This window comes from Babylonia areolata, chromosome 22 (genome assembly GCF_041734735.1).
Source record: "Babylonia areolata isolate BAREFJ2019XMU chromosome 22, ASM4173473v1, whole genome shotgun sequence".
In the NCBI taxonomy this organism is placed as follows: Eukaryota; Metazoa; Mollusca; class Gastropoda; order Neogastropoda; family Buccinidae; genus Babylonia; species Babylonia areolata.
Genome location: NC_134897.1, coordinates 42,860,296 through 42,880,158, shown reverse-complemented (window position 1 = coordinate 42,880,158; position 19,863 = coordinate 42,860,296). Strand labels below are relative to the sequence as shown.

Below are 19,863 nucleotides of genomic sequence, written 5' to 3'. Positions count from 1 at the left end.
TACACCCTGAGGAAGTTTTAACTGACTGTACCTTTGATTAAAACTGACTGGTAGATAGATAGATAGATAGATAGATAGATAGATAGGTGTGTGTGTGTGTGTGTGTGTGTGTGTGTGTGTGTGTGTGTGTGTGTGTGTGTGTGTGTGTGTGTGTGTGTGTGTGTGTGTGTGTGTGTGTGTGCAGTACCATATTCAGTGGTAAATGGTGTATTTATTCATCATAAAACGGTACATTAATCACTGTGCCAATCAATTCTTTGCAGGATATCATTTGTGAGTAACGTTCTGAAGTGACAGACCTGGAGGAATCTAGTAACAGTATGTGGTGTCCAATGACTCTTCAGAGAGAAGAAGTAGAAGCATGAGCAGAAGCAGTAGTAGTAGTGTTACGAAAGTTCTGAATACACCCAAATACCATGTACTGAGACAGCTTAGGACCCGAACACACGTGGACTGTTTCCCTGTGTGCCTCGCCCTGAAGCCGTCGAATGCCCCTGTGAAGACTAATTTGCTTTTTGACACATGCAGAGCGCTATAAGCCGCGGGGCTTCGCGCAGGGTGTCAATCAAGTCCAGCACCTCCATCCCCGCCTCCTTCACCAGCCTCAGAGCCAGCTGCTCTCCCCAGCAGGGGCCCAGAGCCTGGGAGTCGGCCTTCTGGTAGCTCTCGGGGATGCACAGGAAAGTGCCGATGGTGTAGAGGGCAGCGGCCAGAGGGTTGCCCACGTTCTCTGACAGGTAGGAGGACATGAACATGTCCACCATGGAGAAGTGGCCTCCAGGCTTCAGCATTCTGCGGACCTCCTGCAGAGCCTTCAGGGGGTAGGGGAGGTCGTGGATGACGTCCATGGCGAAGATCCAGTCATAGCGGTCCGCCCAGTCCTGGGGGCTTTGGTAGATGTCCATCAGCTGCACACTGACGTTGGTCAGCCCCAGTCTCTTGATAGTGCGTCTGGCGCTCTCCGCTCCTTCCGGCGACAAGTCCGTCAACAGGAAGTGGGATTTGGGGAACTGCGCCGCCAGGTGGCACGACACGTTGGCCGACCCACAGCCGATCTCCAGGGCCCGCAGTCCTCTCTCTGCACACAGCACGTACAGCAAGGAGACAGCTGCAGCGGTCATCACTGAGAGCCGTGCACTGCCTCACACAACACACCATCATCATGTTGGCTACTTTGGGGGACGATCACATATCATGTTCATGGATGTCTCTTGGGAACCAAGGGTGACGATGCGTAGTGCCATCAGCAACAAACATCATCGGAAGATACGCATGTGGCTTCGGAACCCAAAGCCTGGAGTGCACATATGCGTGCAGGTGGGGCATAGAACGTGGCTCCGGAACCCAAAGCCTGGAGTGCACATATGCGTGCAGGTGGGGCATAGAACGTGGCTCCGGAACCCAAAGCCTGGAGTGCACATATGCGTGCAGGTGGGGCATGGAGCGCCAGAAGGCAGGGCAGGGGCAGACGCTGCTCTCTCGCCACATAAATGGCAATGTCATCGGCGTACATTGCCCGTGTACATTCCTTTAGTTGTAACATAGCAATGTTTTATCATATCAAATAGTGTGGGGGCTACTATGCCTCCTTGAGGGATGCCAGTGTCTTGCTGGTGTTGAGACGATAGGACCTGGCCCAATCGAAATGTTGTCATGTAATGTCAGAAACTTTTTTGGCCACAAGGTTATAATTGGGCAACAACGATGTGACTACGAGAAGACGTATTACATGACTCTGGTGTCTACATCTACCAAAGTCAACATTCTGTTCAGTTAATCAATGACAAATAACAAATACATGCTCATATTAGAACAAAAAATGTGCATGCCCACAAACAAGTCTACGAACTTACGAACATTCCTGTTTCCAACATATGCACAAAACTTTCTATCCTTTTGCACAGTGCACAGCTATCTTCTCTTCACAGTACTGGTACACAGAAACCAGACCGTGCGTTGCTTCAGCAATGCTCACCCATCTTCTCCTTCAGTCCGGGGGTTTTGAGGATTGCTGCTGCCACGCGGTCCTTGCTAGGTTCAAAGGAGAGTTCCATGTCGTGGAAAAAGTCATCGTTGTATGTGAGACCTGCAAACACCAATCATCAGCACACAGCACACTGCTTTCTTTGACGGGTGCAACAGCCGAGCGGTTACAGAGCTTGACTTTCAGTCTGGGGGCCCTGGGTTCGATCCCGATATCGGCGCCTGGTGTGTTTTAGAAATGATTTTTTTTTCCGATCTTCAAGGTCGATAGACATGCAGACATGCCTGTGACTGTACTGCGCATGCAGAAGATGAAATACGCACGTAAATGATGGCGTAATTCATGTCAATGTTCTTGGGCCACCTCTTTAACCTTCCCGGAGTCAAGGACCATACACATCTAAGTGGAATGAAGAAAATCGGAGTAAAGTGCATTTCCCATGGACACAACATCATGCCGAAACGGTGCCTGGAACCCTGATCACTGGAGAACACTGAACTGGAAGACCGATGTCTAACTGCCATGGTGGCCTCATGAATAATCAATCAAATCCAAAATACACAGAAAACATTCCCCACACTCATCATTACAAATGAAAAAGGAAAAGGTCAGAGTACGTTTTTATGGGCCAAGATGGACCATGCAGACTCTGTGGACTGGAAATTCCGTTCCCTACATTTGTCCCTGTGTCATTGACCATCTCTCATCACAGTAAGCCATAGCTGCAATGCTTGGAAAATCCCGTGCGCTGTACTTCTCTGCTGAAGCATCAGACACACACTGTACTTTTCCTGAAACCACAGTGCACGTGCAACAGACCAGTGTGCATTGTATTATGTTGTATTATATTGTAGTATATTGTGTGGTGTTATATGGTGTGTTAGTTATTTGTGGACCAAGAGCCCCAGATCGTTTATCTCTTGCTGAGCTTTTGTAGACGAAAGAGCTGTCCGCTTTTCGAGACTGTCAGGGCAATTTGGGGCCAATGGTCATTAAACCCTAGCACGACTGTCCTGTCAGTGATTATCTTATCAGTGATGGAGTGATAACAGGGAGGACGGCCTCTTCAACATGAGGGGCAGGTGGTTGTGTCATAAATTCAACATCGAGCGACATCTACTTGTTCTTACAAGTTCCAATGGTTGGGGCATAAATTACCGAGCTTAGTCTTCACTTAAGAGTCTTGTATGTCAGTGTTAGTGGATTTTTCTTCAGACTTTATCCAGGAACAAAATTTTTCTTACCATATAACGAGCGCTAAAATGCATGCTATAAATGATCTTATGACAGTGTACCCTGATCAGGACAGTCCCGGGAGAAGAGGGCACGGACGCGGGTAAATCGAGATCCAACCATGGAGACAGAGACGGCCCCGGTAGCGGAATGTTCAAAACTGGTGCGGTGCTGGGGAGGGAGGAAGAACATGGGGGGGCGTCCGTCACTACCCCCACTCCCCTCCTCTAACTGGATCAGCTTCAGGGCGGCCAGACTGGACAGCAGCTCTCGGACATAGCTGTGTGACACACCATGACATAGCTGTGTGACAGACACCATGACATAGCTGTGTGACACACCATGACATAGCTGTGTGACAGACACCATGACATAGCTGTGTGACACACCATGACATAGCTGTGTGACAGACACCATGACAGCTGTGTGACAGACACCATGACATAGCTGTGTGACACACCATGACAAAGCTGTGTGTGACAGACACCATGACAGCTGTGTGACACACCATGACATAGCTGTGTGTGACAGACACCATGACAGCTGTGTGACACACCATGACAAAGCTGTGTGACAGACACCATGACAGCTGTGTGACACACCATGACATAGCTGTGTGACAGACACCATGACAGCTGTGTGACACACCATGACATAGCTGTGTGACAGACACCATGACATAGCTGTGTGACACACCATGACATAGCTGTGTGACAGACACCATGACAGCTGTGTGACACACCATGACATAGCTGTGTGACACACCATGACATAGCTGTGTGACAGACACCATGACATAGCTCTGTGTGACAGACACCATGACATAGCTCTGTGTGACAGACACCATGACATAGCTGCGTGACAGACACCATGACATAGCTGTGTGACACACCATGACATAGCTGTGTGACAGACACCATGACATAGCTCTGTGTGACAGACACCATGACATAGCTCTGTGTGACAGACACCATGACATAGCTGCGTGACAGACACTATGACATAGCTGTGTGACACACCATGACATAGCTGCGTGACAGACACTATGACGTAGCTGTGCAACACACCATGACATAGCTCTGTGTGACAGACACCATGACATAGCTGTGTGACACACCATGACATAGCTGTATGACAGACACCATGACATAGCTCTGTGTGACAGACACTATGACATAGCTGCGTGACAGACACCATGACATAGCTCTGTGTGACAGACACCATGACATAGCTCTGTGTGACAGACACCATGACATAGCTGTGCAACACATCACGACATAGCTCTGTATGACAGACACCATGACTTAGCTGTGTGACACACCATGACATAGCTCTGTGTGACAGACACCATGACATAGCTCTGTGTGACAGACACAATGACATAGCTGTGTGTGTGTGTGATTTGTATCAGACAAATTTTAATAGAAGCAGGGTATGACTGTGTTTGGGATGCTCAATTCTTCTTGGAGAGGGAATCTTTCTGCAAGAATGTCAACATTGCCTTGAGAGATAGTTTTCAAAATCTATGGAGACATGCTCTAGAGGCGAGTAGTAAATGTTTGTTTTATAGAAATTTCAAAAGTGGATTTGGTAGAGAAAAATATATAAGTCAAATGCCTGATAATTATGTTATCAGCTTCTTCAGATTTCGAAGTAGTAATCATAAGCTGGAAATAGAAACAGGGAGAAACAAAGGCATACCACGAGAGTTACGGTTTTGTAAGGTTTGTAACATGTCTATGATTGGTGATGAGTTTCATTTTATAATGGAATGTCCCAATTATGATCAGTTACGAAATAGATATGTTCCAAAAAAATATTTGTCTCCAAAATCGGTTTTTAATTTTTGTAATATGCTCAAAGGAGGCAAAAAAGTCATTTTAGCTGTAAGTAAGATGATTAGATTTGCAAATGTTGCCTAGTTATACTTTTGGAGTTAAAAGACATTTGTGTTTTCTCAACTTTTATGTGCCATTGTTGTGTATTTGGAAATGTTTGTTATGGGCACGAAAAGAGTATTTTGCAGTAATCCTCCATACTCCAATAGGAGTGAAAGGATAATTAAAACTTGAAACTTGAAACTTGTGTGTGTGTGTGTGTGTGTGTGTGTATCAGACACCATGACATAGCTGTGTGACAGACACCATGACATAGCTCTGTGTGTGTGTGTGTGTGTGTGTGTGTGTGTGTGTGTGTGTGTGTGTGTGTGTGTGTGTGTGTGTGTGTGTGTGACAGACACTATGACATTGCTGTGTGAAACACACCATAACACCTACATTGGCTGCATACACTGCTGTTTGTAGGAAATTCAACATTTCACCGTCTTCTCAAGAATAAGAATACGCGAGTTCCGTAGCTGTATTGTGAGCATGTATAATGTACTGTGAAGCCTGCAGTAGGTATTGTGTAGCCTGAAGTATGTATTGTGAAACCTATAGCGTGCATTGTGAAGCCTGCACTGTGTAATGTGAATACAAGCCTGCAATATGTACCATGGAGACTGAAGTATATAAAATGTGAAGCCTGCACTATGAACTGTGAAGCCTGCACTATGAACTGTGAAGCCTGAAGTATGTATTGTGAAGCCTGCAGTATGAACTGTGAAGCCTGCACTCTGAACTGGGAAGCCTGCAGTACGTATTGTGAAGCCTGCAGTATGAACTGTGAAACCTGCAGTGTGTATCCGCCGTTCATAATGGACCAAAGAAGGCGAACAAATGACAAAGTATTTCTCTATTTAAGAGAAAAGGCAATTTGTGAATAGAAGTATGAACAGAATGATAGATAAACAAAGATTCTAACAGATGAAGCGTAGAGGGGTGGGAGGGGGTGTAGGGGTGAAAAGCGTTACGCCAAGAAAAATTAGATACCTGTGAAATAAACCACAAAGTTAACATCACTGTCCAAGGAGCACCAACCCCACCAGAAGTTCCAGTAGAGTTCCCGCTCGGCAGAAGGCAATAAAGTTTGGCCAGGAACAACATCCAAAGTTTCCAAAGCATGGAAACGTGGGCTGCTTGATGGTGCCGAAGATTGGGAATGCACAGTTGACCGACCAGAGGGGAACAAACACCCGGAAATAATCAGCAAGAGCGGCATGAGACCTGACATAGTACTCCACTCCATGGCAACGAAACAAGCGATTCTGACTAAGTTCACTGTGCCATTCGAAGCCCACATCTACAAGACCAAGAAGTATGCCAGTCTAGCCAGCAACCTGAGAGAATCTGGCTTCCAAGCCAAATTCCTCGCCATAGAGATTTGTGCAAGAGGGTTTGTGGGCGCATCTGCCTACAGCCTCATGAAACAGCTGTCGATTTATGGCAAACAGAGGACATGGGCCCTCAAGGCAATGACAGAAGCAGCAGGAAAGAGTTCCAGCTGGATCTGGTCGAGGAGGAATGAAAGGAATGAGAAGGATTAAATTTCCCGACTCAGACTAGGCATACGATGGCTCAGTGGTTAAAACGTCTGCCAGAAAAAAGTGACTCAGTTCTGAAGTGGCGACCACCCTGGAGGCGCGGGTTCGAATCTGCTGAGGACCAGGGGGGAAAAGGCGGCAAAACAAGGGCATCCAGGAGTCATGACCTGGGTGCGGACTGGTCCCCTTAGAGTGTAAGGAGTTAAGGGCCGAAACACTTGACTGAGGGGCTTCTTCTCTGAAGACCTTGTACTGTACAGCTCTTCCTAGAGTTTCTTATCACTATAAACTTGAGACCAGTTTCGCTTTTAAATGTTTTGTATTTCCAAAATAGAATTTTTGAGGATCAGACTGGATTTGTTGTCAACAGATATCTTGGAGACAACATAAAATTGATATATGATCTGGATAAGAAACAGTGATGCGGGCGTTTCACTTGCTAAGATTTTGAAAAAGCTTTCGATTCTTTGGACTGAAGTTTTAAAAGCATGCGGGTTTGGAGAAAACGTATGTAACTGGGTAAAAGCATTCTACAAAAATACAAAATTAGCAGTACTTGTTAATAGACAGGTTGCAAACTGGTTTCCTTGCAAAAAGAGGATTTCGACAGGGTGAGCCACTCTCTCTTTGTTTATATTGTGCGTAGAAATATTAGCAATTATGATTAGAGATGAAAAGTATATAAAAGGAATTAATATTGATAATAAAGGTACAAAATTTCTCAGTCTGCTGATGACGCTCAGTTAATGAATAACTGAGACAGAATATCTTTTGAAAGATCGATTCAAATAGTTCAAAACATTGGAAATGTTTCAGGAATTTTTGATTAATGCTGATAAAACGCAAGCAATTTGATTAGGCAGCAAAAAGAATTCAAGAATTAGATACACGGAACATACGAATTTTAGATGGTATCCTGATAAGTTCAAAATATTAGGGGTATGGTTCACAATTCACATAAAAAAATTGTGAGCAAATCAACAATGCAGAAATGTTTTCAGAAGTAAGAACGTTATCTAAAATGTGGATTAAAAGAAGTTTTACTCATCTTGGGAGGGCTGCTGTGCTGAAATCTCTTATCTTACGAGTGGATTTTACTTCCCAACCACTCAGATGACTTTGCAAATAACCTAAAAAGTGTGTTTCCATTTTGTATGGAATGGTAAACAAGATAGGGTAAGCAGAAACACTGCTACAAAAAGTATCATAAAAGGTGGGTAGGGATAAATGTATCAGATATTAATATATTTCAGCACTTAAACTCACTTGGATAAGGAAATTGCAAACTAAACACAAGTGGAAAATATTGCCATGGAATTGTATCTTTCTTTTTATTTTATATGGAAAAATATTGTCTCGGCTTTGCCAAGCAAAAAACCCAAGATGACTTGTCTTGGTAACATACGTCTAAGGCCTATAGTCAGTTTGGCAAAGCCACATTCACCAACACAGCGACTTTCAGAACCAATATTCTTTCATGAAAATATAAAAATTGAAGCTAATATGATAAATTATAAACAATGGATTCCTAAAGATATTTACTGTATTGCACATTTTTTGACAAGTGACAGGACTTTCCTCACAAGAGACGAGTCTAACTTGAAATATGGAAAGAATGTACATTTTATAGCATTTAATAGCTTCAAAATATCCACCACAAAATATATACAACAAACAGTTGAGCACGGCAGCCAGCTGTACACGTGATACTCCCAGTTTGTTGAAAATAAGATATTTGGCTCCTACAGTATCTAAAGTATCTATGACATTCTTACATCAGACACCAAACTTCCAAATTCCTGTCCAGTGTGGTCTGAGCAATTGGAAAGAAAAAATTCATGGGAAAGGGCATTTTATAAAATTAGTCAAATTCAAGATACTAAGATGAAATGGCTCCAACTTCGAAAACATAGAATATTTGGAAAATAAATATTGTTCTTAAAAAATGGGGTTGTGAATAATAACTATTGTGATTTTTGCAACAAAGAAAATGACGACATCGACCATGGAGATGCGAACATTCAAAACTCTTCTGACACAGGTTTGAAGAATTACTGAGGGTAAAATGTGTAACGCGTCCCAACGTAAACATAACTGAAAGCAAGGTATTGTTAGACACAGACCTTGCCACTGCCTTCTTTAACAGACAGCAGCAACCCAAGGAGACGGCGGCAGACTACGCGTCCCATCTTCAGTACCTAAAGACCAAGGTCAACAAGGCTGAAGGTGGGATCATGCAGGTGCCAGCGACCATCCTTCATGACGCCTTCGCCACTGAGAGGTCTTCAGCCAGCCACACTGAGGCGCGATGTCAGGCGCTTCATCAGAGACCACCCTGACACCACCTTCGAGGCGGTGAAGAAGGAGGCCCAGCGATGGATGCGGGAGGACAGCGACACTGACGTCACCTGCCAGGTGTAGACGACACCACTGTTGTCCCCCTGGAAGCTCAGATGGCAACACTTACAGCTGAGGTCACCAGCCTGCGACGACAACAGTTGCAGTCCCCCATGCCAGCACACCGCCCACATCCTCCAGGACCAGCCCTTCATCCTCCAGGACCACCCCTTCATCATCGTCACTGTGCTGCTGACCGGGCGCTAGACCCTCCACACTGTGTCTGGTGTCAGAGGTCTGGCCACACAGAGCACCAGTGTCGCCACAAGTGGCGCTACCTGAGGGCAAGACGCCAGAAGGCTGACCACCAACTCCAGTAGTGGTAAGCAACCGGTGTGTCACCACCACGCACACTTGGCAACCTGGGCTGCCGCCAGCTGCTCCAGCTTCAAACCAGCGACGCAGGAGACGCAGACGCAGGCGCCACAGCACCACACAAACTGCTGTGATCACACAGGTGCCACTCTCACCTGTACTCAGCCCCACACAGCAGAGGTACGGCCAACAACCACCACCTGCTGTCACGCCGATGGCCTGTTCCCACTGTCCTGCCATGACAACAAAGTGCCTGATTCTGACACTGACAGTGACAGTGATGTGTGGCTGGTCAGGCCCATGCATAGACCCAGGACATCAACCCTGCACGCCACACCAGCGACGTATCCATTACCAGCTTCTACACCAAGAAGGTCCCTACGACTGACCTCCACAACTCTATGAACTCTGTTATGCAGGACTGAAGAAATACATGTTGTTGTTTTTTTTCCTTTTTTTCTTGCTAAGCTGAAACAGTGCTATTATGTTATTTTTCATATCATTCCTGTTCATGCTCTGATTCTGTTTTCATTTTCAGATATTTCTGCAAAATTCATGTTTTATGTTGTTGTTTTTCTATTCTTGTTGATGGAGTCTCCCGTCGGCAGGTGCAGGTTTTTTCTTCAGAGTTCCATCCCCTAGGAGGACTTCCAGCTCCCCCTGCCCTTTGGTCATCCTCTTCCGCCTTCACAGCCGTTGGGAAAGGTTCCCTCCTCCGCCTGGTCCGTCGTTGGGAGACTTCACATGCGCAGTAGTACTGGGTTAGATAGTGCTAGTAGCAAGGGCTATGCCCCTGACCTGACCTACTATTCTTGCGTACCTGTGATTAAGCTTGTCACATGGTCTTAGCACTGCAAAGTATGTCTGTTAACATACTACAATAATTCATCTTATAACCTATGCTATTATCAATGTATGCCACTCTACATGTATATTTCACAGTGTTTATACATAGATTGATCAGCACAAAAATGAATGCTTTCGGAATCCAACTTCATAATTGATGGGCACAAAAATTTATATTGTCAATAACCTAATAGGGCCCCCTTCTCTGTATCAAACTCTTCAAAGTTAAGTTGGGATACATTTCTCTAATGGCAAACCCGTAAGTTAACCTGGCTAATGCCACTTGAATATAGAAGAAGGGTATTGTTCCTAAGAATGTTGCGGTCACTCCAAATTTCACTTTGCTCTCTGTTATCTGCTAATTATCTCCCTTTACCTGCTCACAAATTCTTGGTTGATGCTCATAAAAGTCTGCTCACAAGAATTAACTTTAATTAACCATCGCGGACGATGGATTTCAAAAGATGGGGGAGATGTAACCAAGCGTTCAGTTGACTACCTTAACCATAGTTCAACTCTATGTGGAGTGATGACCTAGAGGTAACGTGTCCACCTTGGAAGCGAAAGAATCTGAGCGCGCTGTTTCGAATCACGGCTCAACCGCCGATATTTTCTCCCCCTCCACTAGGCCTTGAGTGGTGGTCTGGACGCTAGTCATTCGGATGAGACGATAAACCGAGGTCCCGTTTGCAGTATGCACTTAGCGCACGTAAAAGAACCCACGGCAACAAAAGGGTTGTTCCTGGCAAAATTATATAGAATATCCACTTTGATAGGAAAAACAAATAAAACTGCACGCAGGAAAAAAAAGAAAAAAAAGAAAAAAAAAGGGTGGCGCTGTAGTGTAGCGACGCGCTCTCCCTGAGGGAGGGCAGCCCGATTTTCACACAGAGAAATCTGATGTGATGAAAAGAAATACAAATAGAAATACAAACTCACAGCACACGCCATGAAGCGGATGCCAGTTTCACTGTAGTGACGGTGTCCAACCATTAGCATGGGGAGGTAACACACTCGTTTGGCGCAACGCTATTCAAATTCGAATTTGAAAGGAGAGCCGTTAGGCGTCCGGTCGCCCAGATTCACCGGTGTTGTGCTTGTGTCCACACACACGTTCATGTGTCGCACACACAGTCCGCTACCTAACATACTACAAACAAAAAAAACCTTTGTGACTGGCCTCTGCAAATCTTTGGCCTGTGCCCGGATCTTTTCTGTCCTCTCACTTTTTATACCCTTTAATTCAGTAAATTAATCATTCTTTCGTAACCCCTTTATGATATACCACTTGGTTCACGGTCGCGCGCGCACACACACACACACACACACACACACACACACACACACACACACACATATATATATATATATATATATATATATATATATATATATATATATATATATAGACATATATTTCCACCGTTCTTTGGTCTTTCAATATGAGAAATACATCCTCCTATGTTCGAATCACGGCACAGTCGCCAGTATTTTCTCCCCCTCCACTAGACCTTGAGTGGTGGTCTGGACGCTATTCATTTGGATGAGACGATAAACCGAGGCCCCGCATGCAGCATGCACTTACCGCACGTAAAAGAACCCATGGCGAAATTATGTAGGAAACTCCACTTCGATAGGAGAAACAAATAATACTTGCAGATAGGAAAAAAAAAAGGTGGCGCTCTCAAAGTAGCGACGCGCTCTCCTTGGGGAGAGCAGCCCGGATTTCACACAAAGAAATCTGTAGTACCAAAAACGAGTAATACAATACAATGCAGTTTCAGTTTCAGTAGCTCAAGGAGGCGTCACTGCGTTCGGGAAAATCCATATACGCTACACCACATCTGCCAAGCAGATACCTGACCAGCAGCGTAACCCAACGCGCTTAGTCAGGCTTTGAAAAAAAGAATATATATATATAAACATATCTATATCCGCCGTTCTTTGATGTTTCAATATGAAAAATACATCCTCCTATGTTCGCATCACGGCACAGTCGCCAGTATTTTCTCCCCCTCCACCTTGCGTGGTGGTCTGGACGCTCTCAAAATAGCGACGCGCTCTCCCTGGGGAGAGCAGCCCGGATTTCACACAAAGAAATCTGTAGTACCAAATACAATACAATATACAATACAATACAATACAATACAATACAATATCTCCACCGTTCTTTCAGGCGGGCCTGGTCAGCCAGCTGCTGGGAAGAGAGGGGCTGCGAGGCTTCCATGAGGACTTTCACAAGCCCGGTCTGCATCGCCATCGACATGGCCAAAGACACGCACCCTGCTGCGTGTATGTTCTCCGCCATCTGGGCGTAAGTCTTCTCGTCAGGAATGCCGTCTGTGCGCAAACACACACACACACACACACACACACACACACACACACACACACACACACACACACGACCACATGCATACACATACAGAGACAAACAGACACACACACACGCACACACACACACACACACACACACACACACACACACACACACACACACACACACACACACACACACACACACACACACACACATACTGTGAATGAATTTTTGACAATTTCACGCTGTTATCTGCTATTGCAGAAGTTTTGCTGCATAGTCCAATTGGACATTTGTTATAGTTATTACAGTTGTTTGATGTTAGCGTTTCCTTTTGTATTATGCCTGTGTCTCCCCTTTTAATGTTTTATTTTGTCCAATGCTCTGTATCTTTCCCCACCACACACACATATGCGCACATACGCGCACATGCACATACACACACACACACACACACACACACACACACCATTCTTCACCCTCTGCCCAACACTGTTCCCACCACCACGCCCCCCCCCCCTTTTTTTTTTCTTCGTATAATATCACTTAAAGTGGAAGACGTTAAACTGAAGACTGCTACTACACATACTCACACACACACACACACACACACACACACACACACACACAAGCGTACATGTACCCACAGTCTGTATCTTTTTTTAAACATGTCTACAGATAGAATAATGACTGTGGTCAATATGATGATGAGAACTATAATGATGATGATGATGATGATGATTGCAGTATTGATGACAACCAGAGCAGTGACGATCACGATCATGATGACAACGTAAATAACATATCGACTAAAATTAATGATGATTAATATGATGACAAAAATGATTTTTATGAGCACAAAATATTGCCTAAGCAAACTGATGTGCAACACTCTCTTTCTCTCTCTCACACACACACACACACACACACACACTCACACTTTAAGCGCCTTTCATATGCTCTCACCGTTTACAGACATCATTTTCGCTGTCGTTGATGGTGGTGGTACTGTCTTTGTTGTTAGTGATTTTGCTGCTGTTGTTGCGGTTGTTACTTTGGTGGAGATGGGTTGGCAGTTGTCTTCCTTCTCTTCCGAAAGCTTGAATCTGAACATAGTATCAAACTTTGTCAGCCAGCTGACTTGCACACAATGATGGTTTTTTTTACACATATCAGTCTCATCTATATAAACATGTGAGTCATACCAAAAAAAAAAAAAAAACCAGATTCCTTGTTCTTTATCAAATAATGAGGCCAGGAGATGAAATGATTAACAAATAGTAAAGAGTGGTAACTCTCTCCATTACACAAGGTACACATCTTCTGTCTGGGTTTGTTCCAATGTACCTTTTATTTACCTGTGTGCTAACTGAATCGGCAGCGTAAGCATCACTGACTTGAAGGTGTCTGGGTTTGTTCCAGTGTACCTTTTATTTACCTGTGTGCTAGCTGAATCGGTAGCATAAGCATCACTGACTTGAAGATGTATACCTTGTGTAATGGAAAGAGTTACCACTCTTTGCTATTTGTTAATGATTCCTTGTTCATTTACATGAAGAAGAAAAAAAAGCATTGAAATCCCACTAACTGACCCACACACTGATTGAGGGCATGTTGTTTGAGATTGTTTTTATTTTCTTGTTCCGAACCGCGCTAAGACCGGTGCAATAGCCGAATGGTTAAAGAGTTGGACTCTCAATCTGAGGGTCCGTGCGTCAGCTGTCAAAGGACAGATCTTCCAAAGACCACGGATTTCCTGAGCTCCTAGTACTGTACCTGGACCGCTTGTCCGTTCAGCCGCCAAACACACTTCCAGCACTGAGGGGCGTTGGCTGTGTCTCTGCTCCTGATGAAAATTGGCAGAACTCTTTCAGACATGGTGAACAATGAGAACAAGTAGTGATATTGAAGAAAAAAAATGAAACGGATTGAATTCGACAAGAAACAAATGAAAACAAAATAAAGCTACCAAAAAAGTGCAAAGCCAAACCTGTAAACAGATAAGCAATTAAAGCTAGTCTCCAGTTGCAAGCTCAAAATTCTTTCTAAGTTTCTAAGTCCAAAAAATCAGACAGCACGCAAACAGCGCAGGAAATTCGGATAGCGGGGCGTTAACAAGTCTGACCGCTCGCCACGAAAACGACTCACCGAGTCTAGGGATGGTGTTATATATTGCACCCACGTGCTCACGCAGAGATACTTTATGACATGCACCCACCAACCCAGTCGACCAACCCTCCCACTTGCTAAAATCAAAGCAGTTAAAAAAAAAACCCAAACTTTCGGACATTGTTCTCAACTTTTTGTTGATTGCATAGCCAATATCAATAGCAGGTAAAACCTCGGCATTCAGCTTTACAACCACATTTTGTTGACAGGGTACCAGGTGTGCCTTTCAGCATTTGGCACACCTCCCAAAGGGAGAATAGCATGGTCATGGAATTGGCATTCACATCAGAACACTATGTGGTGGTCTCCATTTTATATGATGTCCATTCATTGTGAAGCTGACTGTGTGTCTCTCAGTACTCCTGCCTTTGTCTGTATTTATGTCTGTCTGTCTGTCTGTCTGTCCGTCTGCCTTCTTCTCCTCTCCCCCTTTTTCCTCCTCCTCCCTCTCCTCTCTTTCATTTCAAAATCACAAAACAGTCAACCCCCCTACCTCAGTGACCTTTTTCAACGGGCACAACGTTTCGATTTTAGATAATTTTTATTTTTCCCCTGTGCGCATCGATTTTTACAAATCAGCTTTTCATTTTTTGGACCCCCCCCTTTGGAATTTCTTCCTTCGGTCCCAGTGGGGAGCAGTTTGCCGGTGTCAATGGGCAGGACACAGTGAGTAGAACTAAGAACGATAAACGTGGCTGTCCTGGGAAGCAACTGCAAATATTGAATTGGAATACAGAGGGTTTGAGCAGAAAACTGGGTGAATCAGATTTCATGCAGTACGTGACTAGCTTTGATATTGTATGCTTCACCGAAACGTTTTTAGAGTTTAGAAATACTTTAGACTGTTTCCCAGACTATGTTCAATACTTTAGTCCTGCTATAAAGATTTAACATGCAGCCCAAGGGTGTGGAGGGGTACTAGTTATGGTCAGGCATGCCTTAAAAAACACGTTAAGGTTTTGGACCAGTCACAGAACAACATGATGTGGTTTAAGTTTGACGAAAGTGTGTTCTCCTGTGATTAACCCTTTCACCGCCAAGCTCGCATTTATGCACAGGCGTGGTAGAGGACCCATGTCACCGAAAGGTGACTATTCATTGGTCTGCTCTTAATGTTCGGTGGTAGGATAGGCCATATTTTCTATACATCGCAGGCGGAATCCCCAGCTATTCTTAGCTACTGTCTTTTCTGTGTTTAAACCACAAGGGAATTTTGTACTCAAAATTGACTGGCGGTGAAAGGGCTAAAATATGGTGTTGTGTGCGCTGTATGCCTGTCCATATGACTCTCCATATTATCGACAGGACCATGTGTCTGTTGTGTCGACCTTGTGCACAACCGAACAGTGCCGACTGAATCTCATAGAACAGTTTGGTGAATCGTGTTGTTATATGTTGTGTGGTGATTTCAATGCACGTACGGGCAGTCTCAATATTACTAACGATTATGTGAATGAGAATGTTCAGTCAGCGGTTCTGACTATGCCACTCAAAAGACATAGTGTTTGAGATGCGTGCTTCTTGTAATGTGTCAGTTCTGAATGGAGTGTGTTGTGGTGATGAAAACGGCTGTTTCACATATGTGTGCCCATCAGGCTGAAGCACAATTGACTATTTTGTTGCATCAAGTGAGCTGGTGCCCTGGGAGAAAGGTTTGAATCCAAACACTTACCAGTTGAGCTCACATATTTTATGAATGTGTTGAGTGGGAGTGGAACACAGGCAAACTATGTTGAAAAGCCAAGGTGGGATGAAGCAAAAGTGCCTCTTTTTTTCTTGAAAGCCTTATAAAAACAGTACTCAGTTTGAAATCTGCCGTGTGGAAGATCACAAGCAAAGAAAAGCAAGAAAAATACTGCACAGCCCCCCCAGCCCCGAGAAAAAAAGAAAAAACAAACAGCAAAAAACGAAAATAGAGGAGGAATGGATGCACAGAGAGGGGACAGATATGGAGGAACGTGGAATAGAAAAAAGCCCCCCCACTGTTGCTTTAACCTCTATTGATTTTATTTATTTGGACTCCTGTGGGACCGCCGAGTCTAGGTCTGTGTTTTCGTTTGGTTCGCCTGTGTTATGACTTCGGTTTGTGTGTGGTTTCGTAGTTTGTTGTTTTTTTTTTCTTTTTTTTTTAATTTTTTTTGTGTTGCCGCATTGCACTCTGATTTTGGCACTCGCTTCTTGCCCACAGGCCAGCCAGAAGCCGCAGCAACAGGCTTCTTTGCATGGGTTTCACCAAAAATAATCATCTTTTTATCTACCACTGGGTCTGAGGACGAGGCACCCTACACTCCTGGATAGCAGCAATATTGGTTTTGTGGTGTTTTGATGCAGAATGTTTTGATTTGTAGAATTATATAAATTGGCTTGTTGGTGGGGGAAAACAAAAAATTCATGGAAATTGTGTGTATTGTGGGTTTGGTATTTGTGATGGAACGTCGGTGAGTTGGTAAATATTATGGGTTGGTAATTCTCAAGTAAAGGGAGTGGGTTGTTATTTGGTGGTGAGGATTGAGGAGGGATGTGGTTTTTGAAAATAGTGTCCTATAGTTCGCAAGAGTTGACATGGGTCGAGTGTGGGTATTTTTTTAATGTGTGGTTGGGTAGTAATTGTATTTATTTCTGGGTTGCTATGTATTTGATTTATATAGGGTGGTTTATTTGGTTTTTTGGTTTCAATTGTATTAGATTGAAAGGAGTACAGTGTGGGTAGTGAAAGTAGTGGTATAATGGTAATTTGATCAAGTTAAGTAAGTCTGGAAGAGTGTCTTGGTTATAGGCTTATAGAATCATTTTCCCCCCTTTTTATTTTTTTTTTTAGATAGGAAGAAACTCGTGAAGATCACAAAAAAAAAAAAAAAAAATAAAAAAAAAATAAAAAGTTTTTCCGTCTTTGGTTTTACGGGTTTGCGGTTCCCGCCGGTATCTTATAGCTGGGCTGCTTCTTCTTTTCGGGCTTTTTTCTTTGTGTTCCTTTTTTGCCGCACCATAGGGAGATTTATTTTTTTAGATAGGATTTACCTGTCTCAGTATGTTTTTTTCAGTTTGTTGTTTGGAAGAAAAAATTGAAAAAAAAATTGAAAGGTGAAAGTGAAAAGGAAAAAAAAAAAAAAAAAGGGAAAAGAAGTTTAGATGGAGGAGAAAAAGAAAAGACAAATAGGAAATTGGAAAAAAGAAGAATTTAAGGTGGAAGAAGGGAAAAGAAAAAAAGGAAAAAAGATAATTAATTCACTAAATTATTTCAAGGTAGAGATTAAGTATTAGAGTTAGATGGGATAGTGCCGGATGAACAGCATGTGTGTGTGGAAGTGGGGGTGAAGGGTAAAAAAGGGGGAAAATCCAAAAGAAGGAAAAAGAAATACCACCACACCATAAAGGAGGTTGCTTTTGAAAAAGAGGGTGTAGGTTGCCCCTGTATTCTTTTTTTCAAAACCCAAAAACAAAACAAAAACCTGAAAAAGCCACCAAAGATCTGGAACGGGGCATTGTTTTGGTGGCGGGGGTAGGCACACAAAGAGGCGCCGAGGCGGCAACCCTAGGCTGTAGTAAGGCTATTTCCTGGAACTCAGGTTTTACAGATCTTCGTTCTCATTATTTGTGGTGGATATGGTGTGTGTCAGATGTGAGTGGGTGTTTTATTTGTTGATGATGGTAGTGTTGTGTTGAAGTTTTGGTTATGTGTTTGGCGGTGTGGAAATGAAGTTGTGAGGTGTTTTGGAATTTGTGATAATTTTTGAGTAAATAAAATTTCAGATTGCCATCTAATCTGCGCTGGAATGATTGTTCTTGCACAGCAAAATAGAATTGAAGCATTTTGATTGGGTAGGCTAGAGTGTGAATCAGGGGGGTTTGTGTTTGGTGTTTTTTGGGGTTTTGGGGTTGTGGTGTTATATCACTAGGGTTTATTTTGTTTTTTGTTTTTTTTTTTTTTTTTTTTTTTAAATTCTTTCTTCTTCTCTCTGTTTTTCTTTTTCTAATTCTATCCAGACCTGCTAGAGGTGGGAAACAAGAGCGGGGATACCACCCATCCTTGCCATGTGAAGATGAAAAGAGATGTTGTGAGTGTGTTGGATGGAAAAAATGGGAAAGGGGAAAAATAGTGAAATGAAAAAAGATTGCGGGTGTGTTTTTGGAAAAGAAAAGAAAAGAGAATGAATTGAAAAAGAAAGTAAAATAATAATAGGAAAAAAAAAAAAATAAAAGGGGTGAAATAAGTTAAAAAAAAAAAAATAGAAAAGCAAATGTTGAGAATGATATGAAAAAAGAAAGAAAGAAATGTAAAGAGGTGGGCGGTGGAAGGAAATTTGGGGAGGGAGGAAAAATAAGAAATAGAAGAAAAAAAAAAAAGTGGTGAAAGCTGGGAAGGAAATGGGAAAATGGAAAAGAGGAGGAAAGTAAAAAAAGAAAAAAGGAAAATCAGAAGAAAAAATGAACAAAATAAAGAAAGAAGAAAAAAAAAATGAGGAAAATAAGGTTAAAAGGAAAAAATAAAAAAAGAAAAAAGATATAAGATGGTGAAAAGAGTGGAAAAAATCAAAAATGATATGAAAATAAAGACAAAAATAGATTGGTCTTTGTAAAAATGAAAAAAAAAGAAAGGAAGAGAAAAAAAAACAAAAAAGGAAGGAAAAAAAAAAAAAATATAAAAAAGAAAAGGAAAAATGGATGGGAAGAAGGGTAAGAAAAAGTTTTAAAAAAAAAGCGGAGGGGGGGAAATTGGTGAGGATAGAAAAAGTTGGGAAAAAAAAGTGGTGGGTGTTTGAGGTGAAGAAATGAAAAAACAAGAACAAAAAATGGGAAAAAAAAAAATGAATAAAAACAATAAAGAAAAAAAAAAAAGGAACAAAAAAGGTAAGAAATAAAAAGAAAGTGAAAATAAAAGAAAAGGAAAAAAAAATTGAAAAACAAAGAGAAAATAAAAGATGGAGAGTGAGAAAAATGGGAAGAAAAGTGGGAAAGTGTAAAAGGGGGAGAAAAAAAGGAGTTGTATAATCGTGGAAAAAGAGGAAAGGGGGGAAGAAAAGGAAAATTGTAGTAAGGAAAGAAGTCTTGTCGTTTCCTTGTTTTTTTTTTTCGTTCGCACGCATTTTCGTGTCGACCTTTTAGTCGTCGGGAAAACCCCCAACCCCCCCAGAGTGTTTTTTGTGCTTTTTTGGTTATTGGGGTTTGGAACAAATGAGT

At 42.9% G+C, this 19,863-nt stretch overlaps 1 protein-coding gene across 1 annotated transcript; it reads right to left on the bottom strand.

Moving 5' to 3' along the window:
- Positions 1-267: 267 nt before the first annotated feature.
- Positions 268-13,614, bottom strand: LOC143297416 (S-adenosylmethionine-dependent methyltransferase Rv2258c-like). The gene is made up of 5 exons (XM_076609760.1): positions 13,483-13,614; positions 12,362-12,536; positions 3,280-3,497; positions 1,976-2,086; positions 268-1,078 (listed from the first exon to the last, which is right to left on the bottom strand). Exons 1-5 carry the CDS (start codon positions 13,496-13,498, stop codon positions 504-506), a joined length of 1,095 nt encoding a protein of 364 aa, XP_076465875.1. The 5' UTR covers positions 13,499-13,614; the 3' UTR covers positions 268-503.
- Positions 13,615-19,863: the final 6,249 nt, after the last annotated feature.